Genomic DNA, 21053 nt, shown 5'->3' on the forward strand with positions numbered 1-21053 from the left:
TTTTGAGGTTTTGGACTGTTGGTTGGACAAAACAAGCAGTGCAAAGGTGTCACTTTGACATTTACTTATCTATTACTATTTTTATATTGGTTTTATTTCAGTATATTTTTTATCATGTTTATCTATCATATACATCACTGTAATTACACACAAATACACTCTGCAAATACATTTGAGATTTTTCTAAAAATGGTAGTGATATTGTGTTTAAAAACATTTTAATTATCCAATTATCACAAATGAAATGTTAACATTGTGGCAGCATCTTTTGTGTTCACATCCCAGTTGAAAACATCTTGGTAGGTCCCAAGATGATCTTTTCTCCTGTACAAAACACACACACACACACACATCTTGTTCCACAGACTTTATTTCATCCGACTCGGGACAGAGAATCTTAACACAATCTTCTGTACAACACTGTTCCCTTCTTTGAAAACAAACAAACAAACAAAAAACAAACAAACACAATAAATGTTATGTACAAAAATAAAGTATATTAAAAAAAAAAAACATACACAAAGATACAAGACAAACAAAACAGTATTAATGCTTATTTGTGGAGGGCTGCTATAAATAGTGACAATATTCCATTGAGCTTTAGTTTGCTTCACTATGCTGAGTATTCAGTTCAAAACAAAACCTCCCATGATTTTTTTTCATTTGATAAGAAGCCAGTAGCACCACTCTGAGGTCATCCATGACACTATGTGCCATCGGAGGCTGGACGACATCCACTCTTAGTGTTTCACATGAATAATGGGGCTCATTGCCTCCATGCAGTGCAAAAAGGAAAACAAATAGAAAACAAAAATTCTCATGTCAACACCAGCCAGTGAACAAGTCATTCTGTCTCATTATTCTGTCTCATTGCAAATAAAAATGCTGTCAAGTCTTTCCAAAATCTCTCACCAGGAGAACTTTCTAACAACTCTTTCCATTACCATTGTAACATTTTTCATATTGTATTTTTCTTTTTCTTTTTTTTACCACATCCAAAGTTTTTGATCAAATTGTAGCAATGATTGGCCAATACAGTCATCTAAGCAAGCAAGTTGCCTGAAGAAGAGAAAAAAAACAGTCCAGTAAAACTAGCAAAAGACCTACATACATTTCATGTCAAAAAGTAATCAAATGTTTTCATGGACGAGTTTGGTTGTTGTTAAATTAATATAGTGTCAGGAACTCAAAACTAATATTGAAAACATTATCCTTCATATTTTTTTTACAAAAACAATTTGTGAGACAAAATGTAAAATATGTCATTGTTATTATGTCCTTCAGGAGCTACACCACACATTAACACATGTAACAAGTGTAAGCCAGTTGACTCACAGACAAGGCAAGAAGTGAAGGCAGATGAGCAGAAAAACAAATAACAATGTAACATAGCAGGTGAATGAATATGCAAAAACATACCCAGGAGTCTGTTTAACATAAACATAATAGCTTACAAGCCTGCCATGTTTTGAGTTACAATTATAAATCACTCATATCGACTATGATATAAAAAACATCTTGCAAGCAACTTTGACTTTTTTTATCCTGCGCTGAGCTGACAATCAAAATCTTGCACATTATGCTGAACCAATTTAAACAGTCTTTTGTTCTCAATGGCAATTTTGATTGTCACTTTTTGGGGGTATAAAGCACATGTTGGTTCCAAAGTGAGCGGATGTCTTTCTTAACACCTCTGTTGGTCAATGAGAAGACTTTGAACAGTCCAGCTTCAGTCTTTGTATGGGACTGACTGTAGAGTGTGCTCATACCTCTTTAGTGATCACAGACAGGATGCAACACTGTTTTCTTGATACATAAAGCAGTTGTAGTGCATTCTAGAGACAGCTGGCTTGGTCATGTGAAGCACTGAAATACAGTATAGCAATACATAATACAATAAAAGACACTTAATAATTCATTATACAGTGTATGTACAACTCTGTTCAAAATGCTCTTGTTAACTGACTCTGACATAACTCTTTCTTTTGGACTTTGTCTTTGCCTTGCGGCTATGTTTCTTTCAAAAAATTAATTTATTATATATCAAACAATTTACAGACTTAACCCATTTCTTTTATCCCTGTCTTATTTCATTTATATCTTTTGTTTGTTTCCCTACATAGCCATAGTGGTCAGGTGCTGATGCCCTAGCAGCCCCTTCCGCCCTGCTCCCGCCCCTGGGTGCCCCCCTCCACTGCCATGGCCACAGTATTCTTGCAAGTTCTGACGCAAAGTAACCAGTGCAGAGCCCAGACAGGCACGATTTGGAGCCAAGACACCCCCAGGGAGCTGGAAGAGAACAGTGGCCACCCCAGCCATGCCATCATCTGTGGGCTCCAGGGTGATGGGCCCCACCTTAAAGGTGGAATAGGAAAAACCCATGAGCTGAGAGAGGAACGGGTCAGAGCGGCAAAAATGCTGGTAGCCGCTGTATGTGGATGGATGGTGATGATGTGAGGCTGGAGTGCCAGCAGTGGTGCTGGCATAGTGGTGGGTGTTCAGGTAGTGCAGCGGCAGGTGCTGGCCACTATTGCCCCCTCCGCCCAGGGTGAGGTGATGGTGGTGGTGGGCTGTGGGACCGGAACCCGGGTCATGTTTGTAGGAGACAGCTCCTGCCCTGCCCCTCTGGCCCACCACCACTCCTCCTAACTTGCTTGTGCGGGCATGAGCAAGCGATACAGTGCTGCCCCCCACCCCTCCACCAGCTGAGGGCAGGTAGATGAGCTGAGGCTCCTCTGGCTCAAGGTATATAGTGAGTTTAGCAAAGGGTCTTGACGCCATCTTGGTCATCTCCTGAATATGGCGCCGCTGCTCCCGACGAAAGTCCAGGAACTGCTTAACCTTCCACAAGAGGACACAAACAGACAGGAAGAGGAAAAAGCAGGAGAAGAAAACAGAGAAGAAGACAAAAAGATCGATGTGGGCTTGGTCCTGTCGCAGAAACAGCAGACCTTGGGACTCTCCCTGTCTCTCGCCAGTTCCCACACCTCTCAGAGCGATGTAGAAACGGCTGGATTTCAGGGAATGCACCTCATGGGGGAAAGTGATGACTACACGATCTCGAACAGCATGGACAATCAGCACTGTCTGTGGTTTCCACACAGTGATGTAGGTGATGAGTCCCTCAGCCCGCTCCTCCCTAATTTCTCTATCAGCTCCTGGAGGTTTTGCTTGCAGCTGCAGTGGGTTGTGGGAGAGCACGGGGCCCCCAAGACTGGATGAAGCATTGGCAAACACCTTAATAGGGGACGGAGGTGAATCCTTATCTACCCCAGTTGCTGTCCCCCGGGTTACCGATTCCTCCTCAATCTTAATGGTGTGAATCCCCGAGTACCGATCCACATCCACAATGAAGGTGTCATGAGAGTTGGACACATACACCTCCACCTCACCAAAGGTAACATCAATGGTGACCCGAATGTCAACATTGGTGAACTTTGGCTGGGCTGCAAAGAACACTGTGCGCCCCTTGGGCAGGTTGCGAATGGTGGGATGATGGAAGCAGTTGGTCTGGGATGTCGGGTCAAAGCAGCACTCAGTATCCACGTTGAACTGACGGTAGCACTGACGCCCATTCACCGGTGTGCCATTGAAGGAGTCTTTGCACTTGGCACACTAAATGGAAGAGCAAAAGAAATACAATTTGAGCAAAATCCTGTAATGAATAGAACATGGTCACCTGTTTTTTTCTCTGTTTTAATTACTGATTTAATCAACGCAGATAAAGAAAAAAGTAAAAAATATTGTGACATTCTTCTGCTATATAAGAAATCATTTCTAACGTGTGCATACCTGTTGCCTGTAGCAGTCTTTCCGGTCACTCTGAGGGCTGCTCAGACAGGACGAGGTCTCTGTGTTGTTTTGGCAGGGGCAACCTGTGCCATCATGTTCATTACATGTGTCTGCATGGCCATTGCACTGACACCTGCAATGAAGAGGAAAAAGTTCAAACACATGAGTAGAAATCCAAACAGTAAAGAGGAGAACATCCAAATACTACAAAAGGAGAGAATCTGAACATTGAAAAGGAGAAATTGTTACTTGACAAAAGACGCTCTTTTGAAGTTACTTGCCAACTACTTTATGGGCGACGGCCATATTGACTCTTTGGTCAACCCCAAAAACTCGAACACCACAAAACTTCCTGTTTCTGCCTCTCAACACATTATGACATGTACACTCTTATGCAGGCAGCTATTTTGGCAACTGAATAAAATGCAAACAGTGTGGAGATATTAGTTGTACCTATAATTAATATCTGGAACTGAACAAAAATCTAAGTACTTGAAGACGAGAATCTCCAAACAGTAAAGAGGAGAAAGTGTGTTGCTTCTGAAAATATTAAGCATTGATTTTTTTTTATTTATCTAATTTATAGCCATGAGGAGATTTCCATCTCATTACTAGCATATTTTCTGCTGTAAGACAAGACAGAAAAAACTGCCTTTGATGACACGGTAAATTAAAAGAAGAATCGATATTTAGTAGTACAACATGCACTAAGCATTGTATGTTGATGTAGATTAGATCTGATAGGCCTGGTATTGTGTGTACCAAAATAATGGCAATTGTGGACACTGCCAAAACACACAGTATGAAGACCTTTTTAAAAAAAAAAAAAAAAAAAAAAAACATTTTAAAACCTAAGGTTATTATATATAACATGTTTTGTCACAGTATGGGAATCCATTGACACATGAATAGCAAATGTAACTCACTTGTCACACTTCCCCTGCAGCAGGAAGTAGCCACTGAGGCAGCTGTCACATTTGTCCCCCACACTGTTATTCTGGCAGTTCACACACATGGCATTCTCTTCTGTTGGACCCTCAGACACCCAGTCCTGAATCTGATGAAGAGAAAAAGAGATAGACTCTGAAACTTAAAAAGGAGTTAAAATAAAGGCAGTGCTCAAGATAGAAAAAAAAAAACCTACGCATGCTCACTTGTGTATTTGCTGTTACTTAGAATCCAAATAATGGCCATGATTATTTCAGACACTTACTTTGTTGGGGTCCAGAGAGAAGAGCCGAGGGTTTTCAAGGGCCTTCTTATGTTCATCCCGGGACAGGCAGACAGCACTGTTTCCCCTGCAAAACTCTCGACAGGGACGACAAGTGCCGCCCCCCTTGGCAGAGCCCACGAACAGTGGCTTACACTTCTCACAGTGCTTACCCTAGAATTGGGGAAAGGAGAAATTAATACATACAAATGAATATGGAGAAAACTTTGCTCACAGTGTGTGGATGTGTATTACTATAAGCACTTACTATGGTGTTATTGTGGCACTCAAGACAAACATCTGGTTTGTTGACACCAGCACAGTTGCTGTGTTTGTTGCAGCTGCACTGAGAGGAGCAGTTATCCCCAACAAAGCCAAAGTGACACTGACAAACTCCTGGGGACACACATGTCCCATTCACACAGCCTTGTGCACAAACTGGCTCACACTGACCAGAAACACTGAAAAGAACAAAAACAAGAGGCGATTCGGGTAAAGTTGTCCAGTTACAATGAGAAGCCATAAAGTATTTTTTAACTATCCTATCCTATATACTATGTATTCAGGGCTCCTGATCTCACCTGCTGAGTATGTAACCCTGTTTGCAGGTGCAGTGGTATCCCTGGGGTAGGTCGTGGCAGTCCTGGGTGCTGTTGCAGTGGTGATGGCCATTAGCACACTCATCCTCCTCTGGACAGTGGAGAAAAGACCAGCTGCTGTTTCTCAGGGGGCAAACACCCTCACTCACCCCTGGGAGACATAAATGGAGGAAGGTGAGTGAGAATAACATTCAGCGTGAGTGAATCAGCTGAAAAAATATTACTCACCATCCAGTCCTCCTTGCAGGCAGCGTCCAGCTCCATTGCCCCCGCGAGTGGCACACCAGCCACACTGAGGCCTGGCAATGCACTGGGAGCACTGGGTGAGCTGGGAGCACTGGGGAGAGCAAGAGTCCCCCCCAGTAAGCAGACGACCACACTGACCTGCCTCACATCGCAGTGGCACGAAAGATGGGCTCATACACTGCAAGAGGGGGAGAGAGGTTAGCAGCATACGAACATGCTTTAAAAAAAATAACACACAAAATCCTCTGTAAAGATCAAGCACGGCAGTAATACCTGCTGCAGTGCCATGCTCCACACACAATGCTGCCAGCCCCCATCAGAGCCTCTCGAGCCCAGACAGAGGCTGCAGTTCTGGAGACTGTGACAAGGTGGAGGGCACGGCAGAGGGGGAGAAGACTCCACCTGCATGGGTGAGACATTGAGCAGGGCGTAGCTGAAACACGTCCAGTCATAGGTTGGGTTCACACTCAGGATGCGCCTCGTCTCCCCTGGAGAAATCACAACACAGACAACGTGTTTTAGAGCAACACTTCATGAAAATACTCTAAATCTCAGCGGTAACCTAGAGGGATATTTTATTTGAGGAGCACAATTATCTTCAAATTAATAATTAATCCATATCCTACTAGGTTTGGTGATCATGATTACAGAATCTTATCTATTTTCAGCTATGGACTGAAAATTGAAGAAAGCCACTATTGCCTGCACCTGTGCGTTTGAACTGGCGAGTCCACATGCATTTTCCAGAAGCAGTACACTTGGGGCAGTCAGAAGCCTCACAGCTGGTCTCAGTGCAGTTGCTGGACAGAAAGATCTCTCTCTGGTTGATCCGACAGTCATGTTCAGATGTGCAGCTAACAGAGCTGCTGATACAGGCCCCCTCTGGACAGTTTGTGCACCACTTACACTGAAGAGCAGGCTAAAAAAAAACAAACAAAAAAAAGATTTTAGTTGACAGACTGTCTCTATTTGAGCTAGTGATGGTGGTTGCATAGGTGTGTTGTATGTTACCTGTGATGGACTTGAGAACGTCTTAGGGTGTCGGGCCAGGCATTCACTGCAGGTCTTCAGTCTGCGACACTGGTCTGGCTGACGAGGGGTTGGGGAACAGGGAGACTGGCCAGTGAAACACCCCATTCTGATGGAGTGGGACAGAGTGTATAAGGTTGAATGCATTCTTACATTTACATTGCATTTTTGGATGCACATAACTTCAAACTCAAAACAGGGGGCTATTTATCTACTGATTTGCCTTCAGCCAAATAAGTTACCTCTCAGCAGTATCAGAAGAAGCACAGCTTCCCCGACACCATACGCAGCTGCCTGTGGTGGTGTTGCAGGCCTCTGGTGTGGGCAGCAGGGCGCAAGGGTCCGAGGGCACAGTCAGGGTTAGGAGTCTGCCTAGTGTGACACCATTGAAGCCTCCTGACAGGAAGAGACGGCCACCCCAGCTTGTCATGGCAAGAGACACTGAACGATTTACTGGATCGCCTACAGCTGAGACTGAAGGAAAGAGATGAAAGGTGATTACATTATGGTATGGTAAATTATGATTTGACCATAACTGAAGCTGCAGGAAGATGTCAAGATGGTCACCTGGTTGTATCCAGGTGTTACAGTTTATTTGATACAGAGACACTGAGTTACTGTAGTCTTCTGCTTCCGTCCTTCCCCCGACAATGACCATGGTGTCTTTGATCAGAGCTGCAGCATGGAAGAAACGGGACAGGGGCTGCGGAGCAAAGAAATGATACAGCAAGAATAAATAAGTTATCTTTATTCACTGAACTGGACTAGACTGGACGGGACTGGTGATGTGGTCAGTTTCTTACCTTATTACCCTGCGAGGGGACCAGCAGAGACCAGGTGAGGTTGGGGTAGTATAGACTGTAGAGCTCGCCTGAGGGCTCCACTGTCTCCACATGAAAGCGGTAGCCTCCAAAAACATAGATGGCATCAGTCTGCTCATGGTAGACTGCCGAGTGGCCATATAAACCTGATTGAAGAAAAAAAAAAGTCAGTTTGCTATATCTCTGTTTGTGTTGTATATTTTTAGACATTTTCAAAATGTAATCCTGAATTTCTGTGCGAGGTAGACTAATAAATTAACTATTATGTTATGGAGTGAATCAAAAACTATATTACAACCCTTAAAAAACAAAAGGCCTCAAAAACCTGTAGGTGGTGTGCCAGTGTGTGGGGAAATGGTCCAGTTCCCAGAATAAGGGCTGAATTCCAGTAGATGATGGTTGAAGCCATTCTCTGGAGAGTAACCTCCGATCAACAGCACAGAGTCTCGACGTACAGTTAGAGTGTGGCCTGCCACGGCAGGCAGCACTGAGCTCTGTCAGAGGAAGAAGAAAATGTAATTTGTAAGAGGTAGAAAAAGGAGATTTGAGATCTTCCAGATATTTTGTATTTCCACTTTTAATCCAATTCTAACCTTGTGTTCTCTCCAGACTAAACTGCTGAGATTGAGACTCCAGGTATCCATGGCAACACCATTTTGAGTGACACCGCCCACCACCAACATGAAGTTGTGAGTGGCAGCGTGGCCTCCAGTGCCAGACTCATGACTGGTCAGCAGTGCAGAGGCATGGTGATAGCGAGGGCTAGGAGTCGAGCCTTCTTCCACAGAGCTTGTCAACATTTGGGTCCAACGATGCTCCAACACAGAGTATCTAAAATAAGCAGGGATTAAATGCATTATTATACACATAAAGACAGTACATGTCCTATACACATACAGTACAATAAACCTTAAAGGTTTAATGACATTAATGCTACTCAGAATAGTCTCAGGTTACGTGCCCTTACCTGTAGACATTTCCCAGAATGCCCTCTGACAGAGACAGTCCTCCATACATCCAGAGATTGCCCTGTGGTCCAGATACCAGAGAGTGGCCCATCCTGTGGAGGAACCTGTGCGCCTGGTTCTGTGGAGCAACAGTACATATGAATGTGTTTTTGTGGGTGTGAAATTCATGAATTGAGCAACATTAAAACATTTTCTTTTCCCATTTATGTTATGTTGTGCCCCTACCTTTGTCAGTTGTGTGTCCAGCAGTGTTTCCCAGAGTAGACTGTTGGAGTCGCGAGGAACAGAGCAGTCTGAGCCAGCCCAGCTGTCTGAGCACACACACAGCCCCAAAGACTGAGACAAATAAAAAAATGATGGTTAGCAAACAGGAAAATTTGTTCTCTCTCTTTTTTCTTTTTTCAGAATTTTAAAATTCCTGAAGCATAACCTGAATTTTTTGCATTTATAACTGAATATTATTATGACTACATTACAACAATTCAAATGGTAGAGGATATAACTACAAAAAAATATTGTGTTATGGTATTCTAATACTAATCAATAAAATTTTATAATTATACAATACAATTTTCACATTTTATTCATTCATAAACACCTTCTAGTCCCAGAAATAAATTAACCCTGTGCACAAGGAACAACTTGGAAAATAAAAGCAAATGTTAAATCCTTAATATAAATTGTCACAATACTTACTATATTACAAGCTCCTCTTCCTTCTGCTAATCCACAGTCCTGAGGGCACATGGGCCGATCACAGTGGGGTCCCCCATATCCTTGAGGGCACTGACAGAGCCCACTTTGGCACTGGGCTCCACCTGGACATATGGGTGACCCCTCTTCACCCTCATCAGAGCTCTGTTGACACCGCCGCACCCAGAAAGATGCATTAAAGCCTTGAGGTTTGCTTGAAGAGACATTGGCCTCAAAGTAGACTGAGATTACACCTGGTGGAAAAGAGAAAATACAATATTGTCAAAATGACTTAACACGATGTATGTTTTCGTGCCTACTTTAAATCAGTTATAATGAATACATAGATTAGGGTTACACTGTGAATAACGTACTTATTCGTGAATGAGTAGTTTAAGCTGTAAACCAATAATAAGTAATTTAAGTGTTTAAGTTTGAAGGATACCTGAGGTGGCCTCCACTGTGATTGGCTGAGTCCTTGTGGTACCACAAAATGCTCCAATTAGGTTATGATCTGAATGTACAACTCCATTGTTCAGAAAACGAGGAAGGCCATCAAACACATAGACATATGAGCTCTGCAAAATAAAGCATAGGTCATGTTAATGGAGACAGTTAAGGGAATACTGACATTTTATGTTTATGCTACAGCACAACTGACATATTCATTTGTTTGTACTCACTTTACAATGTGTATGGGAGTCTGGGTGTAGAGTGAGGGCTACAGGGGGACATGGTTGTCTGGGAAGACAAGGTGCCAGGTTCTCAGTCACAGACAGGACCCACAGGCAATGAGAAAGTCCTCCTTTCCCCTCTGTGCCACTTCGCCATCCCAGAGAAGAGGAGAGAGGTATGGTGGAAGATGAGGTGGAGGAGAGCAGCACAGAACGGCCCTGGCACTGGCGGTAGCACGTTCCGTTGTTCCTATTGGACAGAGAAAGGCATGATGAAAGAATGTGAAAATACAAAAAGCAACCAAAGCTATTTCTGTTTTCACATTTTGTACTTTTATCAGTATCTTACTATAATCTCCACTCCTTGATTTTGAGTTGTTTTTAATTAGTGTAGACACAAAATAAATAAAAACTGGACATTACCCTCAAAGTAAATGGTGAAGATCTCCTTACCTGGGGTCTCCGTAGTAACCAGGCAAGCAGGATTCACAGTGTGGTCCCTGAGTGTTATGGGTGCAGTAGCATTGGCCTGTCTGGTTGTGACAGTAGCCTCGGAGAGGATCGCCATGACCATTACACTCACAAGGAACACAGCCACCACCACCCGCCAGGGCAGAACCAAAGCTACCTGGACGGCAGTGCTCACAATGAGGCCCTGTGGTCCAATCTGAATGACAGAGGAAGAGGAAGAATGGCAACAAAGGAAATTTCAATCAATGCATTACCAATGCAGTTTCAGTTTTATTAATTGTGAGTAAGATTTCACTTCATAATTGTCCCAATGGGACAGTAAAGAGACCAGTTTTCTTGTCCTGGTTCAGGATTATTTAAAAAAAAAAAAAAAAAATGAATGAGACTCTTCTATTAAGATCTCACCCTGGCATTCGTCACAGATTCCTGGAGCAGTTATACAGGTGGAGTGGAAGTTGCAGCCACAGTCCACATCACATTCAACACCACTCAGAACCAGAGTGGCAGGGTCAGACGTCCAGCCCAGGGAACATTCACATTCAAACCGTGGGCTCCCGCTACATTGACCCTCACGACATTCATTGTAGCACCTATGGGAGGGGGAAATTGTGGTGGGTTTAAAAGATTTAAAAAAGCAATGCTGACGGCTAAATGGGAAAGGTGAAGAATAATTTTAGTTTAAGAGAGATGAAAAATGAATGAGCAGAGAAATACATGAAGACTCTTACGTCTGGTTGCAGTGCAATGTGCCATCCCCTGTGTACCCTCTCTCACAGTGGCACTCATAGGAGGTGGGAGTGTTGATGCAAGTGGCAAAGGGGTGACAGTTGTGGAGCCCTAGCCTGCATTCCTCGACATCGGGGCACGAGGGGTAGGACCAGATCGCATCTTGCTCTTCATCGTCCAAGTGCTCCAGCTCCATTTCCATTTCCAGCGGTCGAGGCGGAGCTGAAGTCTGCGGCTCAGGGCTAGAAGAGCAGGACAGGGAGATGTGAAGTTGGACAGGTAACCTATATCCATCTCTCCAACCATCCATTTTGCTATACCTCTAGGAGGAAGTTTTGGAGTAGTTTGCAGCCTAAAGTTGGTGATCATTCTAAGATACAGGAAGGTTTCAGAAAGCAAAATTCAGCCATCAAATATACTGAAGTATTGTATTGTGAAGACCAAGTTAAGAACCTTTTGCCCTTTCAAGCACTGGACTATGACAAATAAATTCTGAACCTTTGGGAAACACTGAACCCACAATGTTTAGAGTACATCACCTTCATAACAAAAGCCATTGTCTTATAAGAAAGTCATATGCTTACACTTTACTGTCTGTCATGCCATGACACTTTCATAAGAGATAACATACTTGGCAGCCCGTGCTTCAGCCACAGCTACACTGCAGTTATACACTGAGGGATCATCCATTCCTGCCCAGTCTCCCCTTAAACATCTGAAAAGATGGAAAAACCGAATAAGCACAAGGAAATCCCAATAAAAACAATGACTGTTAACATATCAGCAATGTGTAATTCAAATCAGTGGTGTGTTGGCATTATATGTACTTTCTCTGTACAGTCTACTTGTTTAACAATTATTATACATTTGCCATACTTACTTTCCAATTGTGGGATTGTTGTAGTCACCACACCAGCCACACTGGAATGTTCGCAGGCAGTCTGTGCATGTGTTTAAAGCTGAACATTGCTTACACTGGGGAACCGAATGAACGCTGACAGGTAAGAGAATAAATAAATGATAATATTAGATTATTGATCTGTGGTTAATTGCAACTCCCTGACTGATAAAATATGCTAAATTTCTGTCTTGAAACTTCCAATTTTAAGATTTTGTCAGTTCTTTGTCTTGTTTTAGTCTGGTAGTAATGTGAGTGTACTGCTCCAAATGTTCAGGTTGAGTTCTAAAACTAACAGGAAAGCGTATGTGCAACTGCAAATAATGATCAACTCTAAGCTAAAAATACAATAAAAGGAGTTTAGAAAATGTCCTCATTTTACCTGTCGTACCAGTCTCTGCACTCTCCATAGGGATATTTTGTGAGGTAGGCAGCAAAATAGAAGCAGGCCTGGGCTGACTCACACCATGCACACTGGCTGGAGTTAGAAAGGCACTCACCACATGTCTTTCTCCTTTGCAAGACAAAAAGATGACCAGAGAGGGGAGGACAATCAGGGTGACTTGTAGGTTCTTGTGGGAATCCTGTATGTATTGAAATTACCCATGTTAAAAATATAGTTCTTCCAACTCACTGGTTGCAGACTCTAGGGCACCCCTTTGGGTCACGTATGGATCCATCTAGTCTCCCCCGTCGACTGCACTGGTAGTCACCTTTCTTGCTGGAGTTTATCTGCCACTCGCAGTAAGGGTCCTGCAGGCCAAAGTCAGCTTTGTGTGAGTCAGAAATAGAGTAGCTCCAAATTAAGCTATATAATATCAGCAGCAAAGTGACACAAGTCAAAATATAGATAAGATGTTATCTGTGTTGTACCTGAGTACAAGCAGAGCAGTCTCTGTACTCTTCACACAAGGTGCACTGCTGGGGTGCCAACAGCAGATGGCGCTGATCTTCTTCCTTGACTTCACCTTTCTCTCCCTCAGGGCAGGGTTCAAGGTCTGGGCCATCCCGCATCAGGCAGCGGGACAAAGATGGGCACCAGCCACAAGACTGGTCGGACAGACATGCCAGACAGGACATGTACCCTGAGCAAGAACCTGAGCGGTAGGGCTCCAAGAACAGGAAGGAGATTTCCTGGAAGGAGAGCAAGTTATTGGGAAGAGAGGATATGAGGTTAAAAAAAAAAAAAAAAAAAAAAAAAAAAAGCACCAACTTAAAATTTTATTTATTTATTTTTTTTACTTTCACTACTTATGCAGACTAAACATAGTTGCTGTTAGCTGTTGTGGAGAAGCACACTGTGCCAGTACTCACACTCCCTCCAGGCAATGTTCTGTTCCAGATCAGGGCCATCTCGCTGGTCTGTCCTGAACCCGAGTTATTAAGGTATCCTTCAGCCTGCACAAGGTAATGGTTGCCCCTGGTCAGGTTAGAGAACAGTCTACTCCCATCTGCGCGGGCCAGCAGCTTCAACTCTTTCTCCTGCTGGGCTGCCCAACGACCCACCAACTCCTACTCCGATAATTAAAAGATGCATAGAGGATCAGGAAGAAAGAGAAAGTGAGTTAAGCAAAAATGTCCATACTTAATTGCTGCTAATTTAATATACCTCTGTAATTTGATTTAAAATATAACTTGTATTTGTTGAACTGCCCTTTTTGAATTAAATTAGCATTCCGGAGATGTGCATAATGTAATATTCTATTATAAGACAGTGATTTTAAATGAAAATTCATACATGATTCAATCTATTACAATAGTATTCCACAATCCATTACACTATTGGACGTGATTCATTTTTGGGGTCCAACACTTCAGCAGTAAAGTAAGGTAGATATCATTTATAGCATACACAGACCCAATCCAGGATACTGCAGATATACAGGGTGATGATTTGGAAGCCTGCCTTCCAACAGCAACAATGTCATCCCATGTGGGACTAAAATCACTAAACTGTCCAGTGAAAATTATATTATAAGACCTTGTTTACAGAAACAAATCTTATCAATACTTTCCAATTTTAGACAGGCAATTTATTTTTAAAAAAATTATTCAATTAAAAATCACAATTTGAAGTGCTGACGTGCACTTTCCCTCACCAGTTGGCTGGAGTTAGGCCCTGATGCCATTTGAGCCTCAAAGTGGAGCCTCTGGATGCGAGCCCACATGGAGACAGTCTCAGTGGGAGGAGGTGCCGGTGGGGGAGCCCCCCACAACGGGTGGATGAAGCCCCTGAACTGTAGGGCTACATCCATTTCTGTAGTGGGGCTAAGGATGATGTTGGTGCTGCGGAGGATGGAAACCTGGCGAAGGGGTGAGGAGGATGAAGGATAGAGGAGGATGGATGGAAGTGGAAACACATCAACAGAAGCACTATTCTCTACAAACTGTTCCACAAGTTTGACAAACTACTTAAAAAGGGAATCTTCTCTATGAGTGCATTGCAGAACAAACAAAGAGAAGTGAGCACTGGAGTCAACAGGTTAAAAAGCCAAGAGCACAAAGAAGGAATGAACAATAAAAGAGAAACAATTATAATTTCAAGGTGGAGAATTTCAAGTGTCAAAGCAATGTTGGAGGAAGGAAGGAGGGATAAGTATAAGCAGAGAGGGAAGTAGTTACAACCACAACTAGTACAGTTAGCACTTGAGATTCGGACTCCGTACCTTGTCAGGCTGGGAGTCGTTGCGGGGGTGCTGGAAGGTGAGCAGGTGCAGTCCTGGGACATAGTTCTCGGTGCGACAGGAGTGGAGGGAGGTTAGGAAAAGGGTACGCTCCCCCCACCAGCCGTACGCCCCTGAGATCTGGTCCACACGGCACGCACTTCGCTCTGTGAGACCGAGAGGGAGAGGTCAGCACACAAAAAACACATCTGACCTCTTAATATCTCATTATACAGCAGTTTGCTAAAGTGTACTACTGTACTGAAACAGATGTGATCTGTGACTTTTGTGTGACGTGTGTTCAGAAGGAGTAACAGCACATGACCTCACTGCACCAAAGGAAGTACGCGACTGGACAGGCAAGTCAAATCGTGGTCTGAGTAGCTTGTCCAATCTCAACTAGGTGTAGTCAGGTCCCAGTGCTCCATCTCTGAAACACGCCAAACATGAGTCTAGTCCTTCCCATGTCAACTCCCAACATCTTTTTATTTTTTCTCAGTGTGAAGCTTCTCTTCTGCCCTCCTTCCTCCCTCCCTGGGTCTCACCTGACACTGGTAGGCAGGACTCATTCTGAACACACCAGCCAAATTCACCAGGGGCACGAGCCAGAAAAGCTGGAGTGCCACTGAACACTAGACACGACTGGCAGTCAGACAGGAAGCGCGCCAGGCCCAGGCAACCAGTACTCCCACACTGTGAACACAAAACGGGGGTTACATATTGCAGTTGTAATCCTGACAGATGTTCATAAAGACACATGAAAGTGTAAAAATGTTTTGGGTATCTGATTATGTCTGAATGGATATAAATATAACATATATATAACATCATACATTTATATGCATCAGTCTAAAACAAAAGGTGTTTGTTGGTGTGGCTGTGCAGAGGGAAGTGTTACCGGATTAGTGGGTTGGTACTCCCGACAGCGGCCTTCACACCAGCTGCACTCTGGGTTCTTGAGGCACATACTTTCATCCAGTGCCTCAGCACAAACAGCGTCCTGGTAAGGCAACACACACACACAGGTATACACAATGATTTTGTTATCCCTAGTTACTCATGTTCAACACAATTATTTCTCCCCTTTCCATCAGTCTTTATACAGCTTGGGCAAATTTGCCAGTCTTCCCAATAATATGACTTCCTGTTGTCTTGTTTTGTGACATTATGATACCTTGACTCACCCTGTCACCTTGATCACTACTGACAAACAGTGGAACTTTGTAAGCCACCAGGTCTCCACGGGCAACACCACTGTAACCCCCAGCAACCAGCAGCACTCGTCCTTCCATCACTGTAGCAACATGTGAGTAACGCCCACGCACAGCATCCCCACCTTCAAAAGAAAGAAAGTTTTGTAGGTACTGTGTGTGCAGGGGTGCAAGTTATAACCGTTTATAAATGAAAACTGGGCTGTGTGTCTCCACGTGTGAGAGTTGTGACAGAAGATAAAGACTACAAGAACTCACGGATTGACCATCTCTGCCCTGCAGACACCCATTGGTGACAGCCCAGATGGTAAAAGAAGATCTCCTCATCATAGCACTTCTCCTCTTGGTAGTGAATATGTACATTCCCTCCTGAGACAGAAAGGCAGGAAGCGAGGGGGATAAATATACAAAGGCCTGCACTGCATGGATTGTGTCTGCTAATTTTGTCAATGCTCACCATAGACCACCATGTAGTTTCCAATGACAGTGGCTGTGTGGAAAGCTCTCTCTCTGGGGCCCGTTGCTGGGAAACGGGAACGGAAGGATGTCCAAAACCTCCTGTCAACGTGGAACACGTCGGTGTTGTTCACCCTCACACTAAACCTTAGAAAAATATACAGCAAGGTTACTTTTAGTATCTATAAAGATCTTGTATATTTTTTGATTCACTTGTTGAATTATTCTTAAAATGCTCTTTCCACTTATTTTAATATTTAATTAATTTCTACTTTTGCTATTCTTATCTTTTTCTGTAGTGCTTAATTTAACATGATTTTCCACCTTATCTTATCTAATACAATGCGACAGATAGTTTATATTTGACTATATGTGAATAATAATAATAATAATAATAATAAATAACACAAGAAACATTACACAACCGCAGATCCCCAAACAAAAGTAACACACAAAACTAGACAGGAAACTGTTCCACTTCCTCCTTCAAAAACAGAAATAGAAAAGGGAATCTTTTCTATGAGTGCATTGCGGAACAAACTGAGAATAAAGAGAAGTGGGTAATGTTAACACATGTCAGAGGCCTCATTTTCTCTCACTCCTCCTACTTGCTGTGTGTATCACTGTATCCAGCATACTCATACATGAAAGTGTGTCTACCTGGCAGTGGTGGGCCTATGGCCTCCGTAGACCAGCAGTGTCCTGGATGGGCTGTGGAATACCATGGAGTGGCCAGCAGTGGCCGGGGGTTTACCACCAGTAGGCTGAACTGTCTCCCACCGTCCAGAGCCACGCAGGCCGAACCGATACAGAGAAGAGGAAAACATATCCTCCTCAGTGCGACCTGGGAAATAAGAAGATTTATTTCTCAAGAGATAAATTTATGCCAATTCAAAGACAGATTGCAAGGTTACAATGTAATGTGAAACCCACCTCCAAATACATAGAGATAATCATCTACTACAGCTGCAGCGTGATTGGCCAGTTTAGGAGAGCCACGTGTATTTGAAAAGCCAAGTTGTTGCCAGTCATCATGAAGAGGCCGGTACATCCAGACATCACTGGCAAGGGAGCCGTTGGCTAGCTCTCCTCCAAAGATAACCATGTTACCCATCCACTCTACTGCTGTGTGGGAATGACGAGCCACCTGACAGCACAGGAGAGTCAAAGAATGCAGGAAAGAAAGGAATAACATTGCAATGAAAAATAATAAATGGGAGCACTTATATTCATGTTGACTATGTTTACATATACACAATTAGAACAGGTAACTGGGAGAAGTCAGGAAACAGAAGAACACATTTACTTGCACTACAATAACCTGATTACTATAAAACCTGCATCTACACACTTGGTCAGTAACTCCATTTGGCATATTTTAAGTGCATTCATCATATGAAGCTTTAAGCTATGGAGTTTTGTTGCCATGGTATCTGGAAAGACAACACAGCAAGAAGACGTTTTATGAATAATCTACTGTTCAGCTATGGAATCCAACTTTGTGATACTTGTCTATTTCAGCTTGTTTATGCCAGACTTTGTGTTACAGTATTTCTTTTAATACTTGCTACAACTAATTTCGTTTCCTTTCATCCATCTGACAAGAAATAAAGTTTCTCCAGTAGAATTCTAGCTGTGTTGACAGGTTTCAAGCAAAACAGGTTTCTTGTTTAACTGATATTTTAAAGATCGGGTTACTGCAGCAGGCTGATCAGAACCAGGTCACTTGCATGCATTGAAACACAGTAAATGAAATGCAACAGCAAGAGGAGGCTAAAACAGCGTGTGTGTGTGTGTGCGTGTGTTCACAAACCACTTACAGGAGAGTGACCATAAGACCTGCTTTCCCATTGGTTGGATGTGAAATTGTATTTGATCAAGTCCCCGAGAGCTCTGTTCAGATCGAAACCTTCAGGAAAAGAAGTAATATTCAAAGATACACTATTGTCATTAATTATCAACAACACTATCAGATACTAGAGACAAGCAATATCAAAGTTGGTTAAAATCCAAAATAAAATAGAAATATTTCTGAAGTGATCAACATTGTTCCAAGTTAGAATTTAATAAATCTGCTGAAGAATGAAGGAATTAGCTAAATTAACATAATTAAATATTAGCTGTTTTCAGCATACCATTTACCATTCAGTAAAACAACATCAGAAGAAATAAGCAGTGTGTCACTCTCACCTCCAAACAAGTACATGGCTCCAGCAGAGGACAGATACACGCCACCAGAACCTGTCCTGGGAGGCGTGTAGGGGTTTCCCTCACTCACACGCCACCACTGCCCCACCCCGTTGTCATCATGGAGCCCAAGCTGGCAGCTGTGACCCAGGAAGCCTGGGTTACACAGACAGCGCTCTCCTTTCTGAGATAAAACATGGAGAAGAATAGTTAAAGAATAGTTAAAGATCAATAATCAGTTTTACTACTCTGTTCCCTACTCTTACCTTGTCACACTGGCCATTCACAGAACAGTCCTTAGAGCACAGAGGAGTTATACAAGCTGCTCCTCCCCAATCCTGATGGCATTGGCACTTTGATGAGGAGGAATCACAGCGACCATGACCACCACAGGCACCAGGGCACAAAGAGAAGGTGTAGGTTGCATTGAAGCCCAGGAGGTTGTAATTAGCATCACTGAAGAGATGAAGCAGCATCTGGAACAAGGACATTAAATAACAGACATAAAGGGAAGTTATTTGCCATAATTACAATCCTTAAGCTTCTCATTGGTCATGTCTTAATCGATTACCTTGCCAGACTTGGCTTCAATGGGTTGAGGCAGAGTGTTGCCACTCAGACTGGCTAGGAGAGGGCTCTGGTAGGAGTCACCATCATAAACAAACAGGTAATCATAGGTGCACTCTGTGTCCATGAAGGTGAAATTCAAGACAATGCGGTGACTGTTGCTGGGAGCTGGAAGATATAAATCAGGTGGTGAATATCAGCGTGATTTGCTATAAAACTGACTGTCAGTAGATTACACATTTCTCTTCAATAATTTTCCTATGCCTGAGACAATATATTATCTAAGTGATACTACCTTTGATAAGCCACTCGCAGTTCCCGTTGACAGAGTAGTTTCCTGGGCCATCTGTGACATAGCCTGGCGGTCCCCTCAACACCTGCCTGTGGCCCTTGCAGTCCCCTGTCTGGCAGACAGGAGACTTAGCCAACAGCAGAAACACCAGGATATAGGAGACAGGGAGGGGAGAGGCCATCACTGGCACTGCCTGCATGATGGGAGGTAAAATGTGAGAGAGACTTATTTGGTGTGAGTTCTAACAGACACATCTGCACCAAAAATATGCAGCAATTTACATCACAGTTTGGGTCTACCACTTGCTCTACTACACAAGACAGAGGAACAATGCCAGCAGAATATACAGGAATGTTTCTAATGGTAATATGTATGTGGCCTGGTGGTCTCACAAACAACTTCGTGTGGCCTGTTTACATGGCCCATCTCACAAAGAGATTCCAGTTTAAGTCTGCGTAACCCCTCTGTAAACTGCAATGCCATTCACTCTGCACAACTGATTAGGGGTGGCAAAATTACAATGCTTGATGCACAGTGCGAGGCTCAAACACAGCCTCTGGAAAAAATATTCTGCTGGAGATAACGAGTGTTAGCCCTATGTATAGTAGCGTTAGCTCAGTATAACAGTCTCACAGATATAACAGTAACGTCAAACAAACTAAGGTATTCACACGTAGTGGTATGACTATACAAATAACGCTATATGCAAACATAGCCTTTACGAATTTCGTTTCTTACACCCAACCAGTTACATGATAAACCAACTAGTTTCAACAAGGGGCTCTCCGCAGGCTATCATAACAAAGCTATCGTAAGGGGTTGCTAAGCTAAGATAGCTAACCCAATACCGTTAACAGCCTGGGGCCGTTAGTCGTGTTGTTTGCAGATTTGCATTATCACACTCACCAGTTCCCGTCTCTTTAGCCCCATGGTAATTTACATTTTCGGTGACCCGTTTAACGCTAGCTACCACATGAGCCAACTTTTTGTTATCGAGTGCTCAAGACTGACAGCTAGCTAAGTTAGCTTGTAGCGTCTGATATGGAACAACCGCAGCAGGCAGCCGCTGACTGGGGCGATAACACGGTGCTTTGCTAGCTTGTTCGCTAACTAGCGGTAGCAGCTCTGCCAAATCCAGATGCGCAATCGTCAGCGGCTGCAGAATCTACCAGAATAAGTCAGTCTTGAGAGTAATTAATAATTATGTAATTAGTAAATTATGTTTCGAGAACTCATTGCTATGACCCAAGTAGGACATGCTGCTCGCTAACAACGAAGCCCTTTAACAGCATCGACGCGATTCCTGCGGTCCATCTCATGGACAGATGCTCGTTGTTTCTGTGTTTATGGCTGGCGAGCAGTAACCGGTGGTTGCCAACACAAAAGACAGTGGCATGTCCCACACTGCCATCCAGCGGAGATGGAAAACAACATTTAAACATCTGGACATAGACCACACAGAGACAATAATGTATTTATCATAATGCAAAAGAATAACAAATACAATTTGAGTACATGGTCAAAATAAATCAAAGTAACATTCACTCAAA

General features: G+C 43.2%; 1 protein-coding gene across 1 annotated transcript; it reads right to left on the reverse strand.

Moving 5' to 3' along the window:
• Positions 1-352: 352 nt before the first annotated feature.
• Positions 353-20840, reverse strand: megf8 (multiple EGF-like-domains 8). The gene is made up of 44 exons (XM_056380793.1): positions 20410-20840; positions 19507-19696; positions 19216-19379; positions 18911-19120; positions 18648-18828; positions 18278-18366; positions 17391-17604; positions 17118-17301; positions 16459-16604; positions 16260-16370; positions 15975-16126; positions 15689-15790; positions 15336-15483; positions 14794-14957; positions 14227-14430; positions 13442-13639; positions 13001-13261; positions 12762-12880; positions 12510-12641; positions 12110-12223; positions 11861-11944; positions 11232-11471; positions 10909-11093; positions 10486-10699; positions 10042-10282; positions 9804-9936; positions 9362-9612; positions 8891-9001; positions 8665-8783; positions 8291-8528; positions 8023-8191; positions 7680-7843; positions 7444-7579; positions 7119-7350; positions 6859-6985; positions 6556-6766; positions 6121-6335; positions 5830-6025; positions 5584-5752; positions 5271-5463; positions 5006-5176; positions 4719-4849; positions 3793-3925; positions 353-3615 (listed from the first exon to the last, which is right to left on the reverse strand). Exons 1-44 carry the CDS (start codon positions 20431-20433, stop codon positions 2116-2118), a joined length of 8670 nt encoding a protein of 2889 aa, XP_056236768.1. The 5' UTR covers positions 20434-20840; the 3' UTR covers positions 353-2115.
• Positions 20841-21053: the final 213 nt, after the last annotated feature.

The sequence above is a fragment of the Seriola aureovittata genome, chromosome 7, assembly GCF_021018895.1.
Source record: "Seriola aureovittata isolate HTS-2021-v1 ecotype China chromosome 7, ASM2101889v1, whole genome shotgun sequence".
Classification (NCBI taxonomy): Eukaryota; Metazoa; Chordata; class Actinopteri; order Carangiformes; family Carangidae; genus Seriola; species Seriola aureovittata.